Source organism: Bos grunniens, chromosome 4 (genome assembly GCF_055505025.1).
Source record: "Bos grunniens cultivar Pamir isolate PY7600 chromosome 4, Bosgru_T2T1.0, whole genome shotgun sequence".
In the NCBI taxonomy this organism is placed as follows: Eukaryota; Metazoa; Chordata; class Mammalia; order Artiodactyla; family Bovidae; genus Bos; species Bos grunniens.
The window spans coordinates 12,568,246-12,574,316 of record NC_141168.1 but is presented as its reverse complement, the minus strand read 5'-3'; the positions used below and the strand labels follow the sequence as shown (position 1 = coordinate 12,574,316).

The window sequence follows — 6,071 nt, the reverse complement described above, 5'->3', positions numbered from 1 at the left end:
ACTGAGATATCATTAACATACAGTATTATCTAAATTTAAGGTATACACTGTAATGATTTGAGTTGCAAATATTGTACAATGATTACCACAATAAATCTAGTAAATATCTATCATCAGATCAGATCAGTCGCTCAGTCATGTCCGACTCTTTGAGACCCCATGAATCGCAGCACACCAGGCCTCCCTGTCCATCACCAACTCCCGGAGTTCGTTGAGACTCACGTCCATCGAGTCAGTGATGCCATCCAGCCATCTCATCCTCTGTCATCCCCTTCTCCTCCTGCCCCCAATCCCTCCCAGCATCAGAGTCTTTTCCAATGAGTCAACTCTTCCCATGAGGTGGCCAAAGTACTGGAGTTTCAGCTTTAGCATCATTCCTTCCAAAGAAATCCCAGGGCTGATCTCCTTCAGAATGGACTGGTTGGATCTCCTTGCAGTCCAAGGGACTCTCAAGAGTCTTCTCCAACACCACAGTTCTATCATAGCATATAGTTAATTGGTACTCTAGCATAAAATTTTAATTTTAAAACTAAAAAATAAATTTAAAAATCCATCTCACATATTGATAACCATAAAAAGAGAAACTGCTTTTTTTTTCTTGTGGTTAGAAGTCATAGGATCATTACTCTCTTACACCTTTTAAATATACCATAGAGTAATGTTAATTATATTCATTGTGTTAGCTATAGTCACTAGTACTTATTTACCTTATAACTAGAACTTTGTCCCTATTGAGTATGTTCATCTAGTTTTTGCTCCATACGTACCCTTCAATCCTTAACCACAAATTTAATCCCTGTCTATAAGTTCGGTGTTCGGTTTTTAGCTCCACATATAAATGAGATCATGCAGTATTTGTCTTTCTCTGTCTCATTTATCTCACTAAGCAGAATGCCCTCCAGGTCCGTTCATGTCACAAATGTCAGGACTCCCTTCTTTTTGTGGCTGAACACACACACACTCTCTACTTCTTATCCTCTCATCTGCTGGTGAACACTTAGGTGGTTTCCTTTCCTTGACTATTGTGAGTAATGCTGGTATGAACATGGGGCCACAGATAACTTTTTGAGTTAGTGTTTATTTTTCCTTCAGATAAATGCCTGGGAGAAATTGCTAGATCGTACGGTAATTCCATTTTTATTTTCAGGGAAAACTTCCATATTGTTTTTCACATTAACTGTAACAATTTTCACTTCCACCAACAGTGTAAAAGGGTTCCCTTTTCTTCACATCTTTGTCAACATTTGTCGTCTCTTATCTTTTTGATCATAACCATTCTAATAGGCATGATGTGATAGGTCACTGTGATATTGATTTGCATTTGTCTGATATTGAGTGATACTGAGTAACTTGTCAGGTGCCTTTGGCTATCTGTATGTATTCTTTGAGTAAATGTCCATTTAGATTGTTTATTCACATTTAGATTGGATTATTGGCAACAAAGGTCCATCTAGTCATGGCTATGGTTTTTCCAGTAGTCATGTATGGATGTGAGAGTTGGACTATAAAGAAAGCTGAGTGCCGAAGAGTTGATGCTTTTGAACTGTAATATTGGAGAAGACTCTTAAGAGTCTCTTGAACTGCAAGGAGATCCAACCAGTCATCCTAGGAGATCAGTCCTGAGATCATTGGAAGAACTGATGTTGAAGCTGAAACTCCAATACTTTGGCCACCTGATGTGAAGAGCTGACTCATTTGAGAAGACCCTGATGCTGGGAAAGATTGAAGGCAGGAGGAGAAGGGGATGACAGAGGATGAGATGGTTGGATGGCATCACCAACTCAATGGACATGAGTTTGGGTAGGCTCCTGGAGTTGGTGATGGACAGGGAGGCCTGGTGTGCTGCAGTTCATGGGGTCACAAAGAGTTGGACATGACTGAGCAACTGAACTGATTGGCTTTTTTGCTGCTGAGTTGTATGGGTTTTTTTAAATATATATTTTGAATATTAACCTCTTGTTCAATATATATGGTTTCCAAGTATCTTTTCCCATGCCTTATGTTGTCTTTTCATTGTGTTAATTTTTTTTTTATTTCTTTGCCGTGCAGAACCTTTTTAGTTGAGGTAGTTCCACTTGTTTATTTTTTATTTTGTTAGATGTTATGTCAAAAAATTCATTTCCAAGAGCCAGGTCAAGGATCATCTATTTTATGTTTTATTTACTTCTTTGTAGTTTCAGTTCTTTTGTTTAAGACTTTAATCCACTGTATGCTAATTTTTGTGAGTGGTGTAAGATAGGAGTCTAATTTCATTCTTTTATATATGAATATCCAATGTGCACATTTACTGAAGAGACTGTCCTTTCTCCACTGAGTATTCTTGGCTCCCTTGTTAAATATTAGTTGAACATATTTGCAGGGATTTATTTCTGTGCCCTGAATCCTGTTTAATTGGCCTGTGTTTCTGTTTTTAGGCCAGCAACGTATTGTTTTGACTGCTGTAACTTTGTAATACAGCTTGAGATCTAGAAGTGGAAAGCCTTAAGCTTTGATCTTCTTTCTCAGGATTGCCTTGGCTATTCTGGGATTTTGGCAATTCCTTAAAAATCTAGGATTATTTTTCTAGTTCTGTTAGAAATACAATGGGAATTTTGATAGGGGTTCCATTGAATCCATCTATGGCTTTTGTCAGCATGTACTAATTCTTCCAATCTGTGAACATGGGATTTAAATACCAATTACTTCTGATTCTTTCTACTACCAGGTAGTTCTCCCACTGATTTGGACATAAGCAGCTCTTAGACAATCCATATTTCATGATTGTTTTCTTGTAATCTGGTTTGATATTTCTTAATTTCAGGACAATGTCAGTGGCTCTAGGTAAGTCTTTTGATGACATATTTCTCTTCTGTAAAATTGAATATTAGATAGAAAATTTAGTTTATTGAACACTTAACTTTATTTAGATAGATAAGTCTGTCTTTCTTTTTTTGCTTCCTTCTTCCTTCCTTTCCCCTTCCCTAACCTTTCTATTCTTTCTTTCCTTATTTATAATTCAATGAGTTCTTAAAGATGTTTATTAATAGTTATCCATATACCAAAAATATATGAAGTATTAAATAAAATAGATGTCACATAGCTGTCTGGTTCTCTCTTACTAGTGAAATGGAGAAAAATCAGACGATGGTTACAGAGTTCATCCTACTAGGATTTTGTCTTGGTCCAAGGATCCACTTATTCCCTTTTGGGCTCTTCTCCCTGTTCTATGTCCTCACCCTGCTGGGGAACGGGGTCATCCTGGGGCTCATCTCACTGGACCCCAGACTGCACACCCCCATGTACTTCTTCCTCTCACACCTGGCCATCGCTGACATGGCCTACGCCTGCAGCATGGTGCCCCAGATGCTGGTCAACCTCCTGAGTCCAGCCAAGCCCATCTCCTTTGCTGGCTGCATCACACAGACCTTTCTCTTTTTGAGTTTCGCTCATACCGAATGTCTGCTCCTGGTGGTGATGTCCTATGATTGGTGTGTGGCCATCTGCCACCCACTCCGGTATTCTGTCATTGTGAGCTGGAGAGTCGGCATCAGCCTGGTGGGGACTTCCTGGGCATGTGGCTCCCTCCTGGGCCTGGTCCACATGGGTCTTGTCCTGAGGCGGCCCTACTGTGGGCCTCATGAAATCAACTACTTCTTCTGTGAAATCCTGTCTGTCCTCAAGCTGGCCTGTGCTGACACTAAGCTCAACCAACTTGTCATTTTTGCTGCTTCTGTGTTTGTCTTCGTCGGGCCCCTCTGCCTGCTGCTGGGCTCCTATGCACGCATCCTGGCCGCTATCCTGAGGATCCAGTCAGCTGAGGGCTGCAGGAAGGCCTTCTCCACTTGCGCCTCCCACCTCTGCATGGTCGGGCTCTTCTTTGGCAGTGCCATCGTCATGTCCATGGCCCCCAAGTCCCTCCACCCTGAGAAGCAGCAGAAGAACCTTTTTCTGTTTTATAGTCTTCTCAACCCCATGATGAACCTGCTGATCTACAGCCTTAGGAACAAAGAGGTCAAGGGTGCCCTGAGGAGAGCACTGTTCAAGGAGAGTCATTTCTAACTGGTTACATTTGAATCCAAAAAAGTTCTCTGCTCTCTTATGTACGCCTTGATGACACAAGAATAAGGCTTCTTTCTTCCTTTGAAGGAAAATTTTTAGCTATACTGCATTCATTGATTTTTCTTTCAGATGTGATTTTATTGTTATTGTTAAGTCACTAAGCATGTTCCGTGAATTCCATGAACTGCACTCCAGGCTTCCCTGTCTTTCATTATCTCCCAGAGTTTGCTCAAACTCATATTCATTGAGTCAGTGATGCTATCTCACCATCTCATCTCTGTCCCCCACTTCTCCTGTCCTGAGTCTTTACCAGCATCAGAGTCTTCCAATGAGTCAGCTCTTCACATCAGGTGGCCAAAGTATTGGAGTTTCAACTTCAGCATCAGTGCTTCCAGTCAATATTCAAGGTTGATTTCCTTTGGGATTTAGTGGTTTGATCTCCTTGCAGTCCAAGGGACTCTCCAGAGTTTTATCTAGTAACACACTTCAAAAATATCAGTTCTTTGGCAGTCACCCTTCTTTATGGTTCAACTTTCATATCAGTACATGACTACTGGAAAACCCATAGCTTGGATTATACTATGATTTTTGGTTTGATTGCTCTGAATATAATATTTCTGAAATTAACATTTATTTAAATTGATTTCCTGAGTCTACACAGTTGAATACATTCTTTATGCTTTCCTGCCTAATTGTATAGGTCAAAGATTTGAAAGAAAATAGGAGGTTATAAAGGGAAGTGATCTTCAAAAGCCTAGAAGCACACTTGTCCACTCTCAAAAACTGCACTCCCCCTGCTCAAGAGTAAGTCAGAGATGTCTAGCTAGTTGTGCTCCATAATGCTGAAAAATCTCATATGAAAATTGTTGAGTCATATTAGGGAGCAGGCTGATTAAAGGAACATAATTAATACCAGGTATTTTGGAGATCCAAACCAGTCAATCCAAAAGGAATTGGACTGCAAGGAGATCCAACTAGTCAATCCTAAAGGAAATCAGCCCTGAATATTCATTGGAAGGACTGATGCTGAAGCTAAAACTCCAATACTTTGGCTACCTGATGTGAAGAACTGACTCCTTGGGAAAGACCCTGATGCTGGGAAAGATTGAAGGCAGGAGAAAGGGACAACAGAGGATGAGATGGTTGGATCGCATCACCTACATGATGGACATGAGTTTGAGCAAGCTCTGGGAGTTAGTGATGGACAGGGAAGCCTGGTGTGCTGCAGTCCATGGGGTCACAAAGAGTCAAACACAACTGAGTGACTAAACTGAACTGAACTGATTTTGGAGAAAGCAGGGAAGATAAAGGAAAAGCTTGCTGATGGGGTGGAAATAGTATGTTGTTTATAGCTTTGGGGGTAAACTGATTAGCTCATGGCTACTAAAAGAATAAAACTAGGTGGAAAATGGGTACAAACAAATATTTTCTGTTGTTTTTTAGATTCCCATAAAATTTTGTGTGTTGAATGTAAGTTATGTAGATGTACAGACTGTCTCTGTATATTATTTTCTAGTGTCTTTTCAACAGTAATTTCATAGGAAATTTTACCTGATAGTATAAGTGGCTAGTATGGTATGACTGGCTTTTCTGCCTTGTGGTAATTAATTCTGTTTACAAACCCAATAGTCAGAGTTGAGTCCCATATGTTTGAAATAATTTTTTCAGAGTGTTACTTTTACATCCACTTTATAACTTGCCCTGAGACAAGGGTGGCCACTTTCCTCCAGACTCTTCCTCAATTTCACAGTAACACTGAACAGGAGGGTTGTTCAGTAGAATAAGGGTGTGTCCTTCATTTGGGGTTTAGTAACTTCTCAACCCTACTCTTAATCACTGTGAGTGGGCAACAGCGCTTACTGAATGTACAAACAAAATGGGTTTTTACAATAAGAGTTAAGGTTTGAATTAATCACTCAGTGCTGTACACTTCATACTTATATCGATCATTTACATGGATCATCTCGTTCAGTCATCATAACATATCCCAGAAGAGGGTCCTATTATTGGTCTATTTTATGTATGCATGTACC

General features: G+C 40.0%; 1 protein-coding gene across 1 annotated transcript; it reads left to right on the top strand.

Moving 5' to 3' along the window:
* The first annotated feature begins 3,085 nt into the window (after positions 1 to 3,085).
* On the top strand, positions 3,086 to 4,038 carry LOC147373543 (olfactory receptor 2A1/2A42-like). Its single transcript, XM_086398276.1, has one exon. It carries the CDS (start codon positions 3,106 to 3,108, stop codon positions 4,036 to 4,038), a length of 933 nt encoding a protein of 310 aa, XP_086254402.1. The 5' UTR covers positions 3,086 to 3,105.
* The last annotated feature ends 2,033 nt before the right edge of the window (positions 4,039 to 6,071 follow it).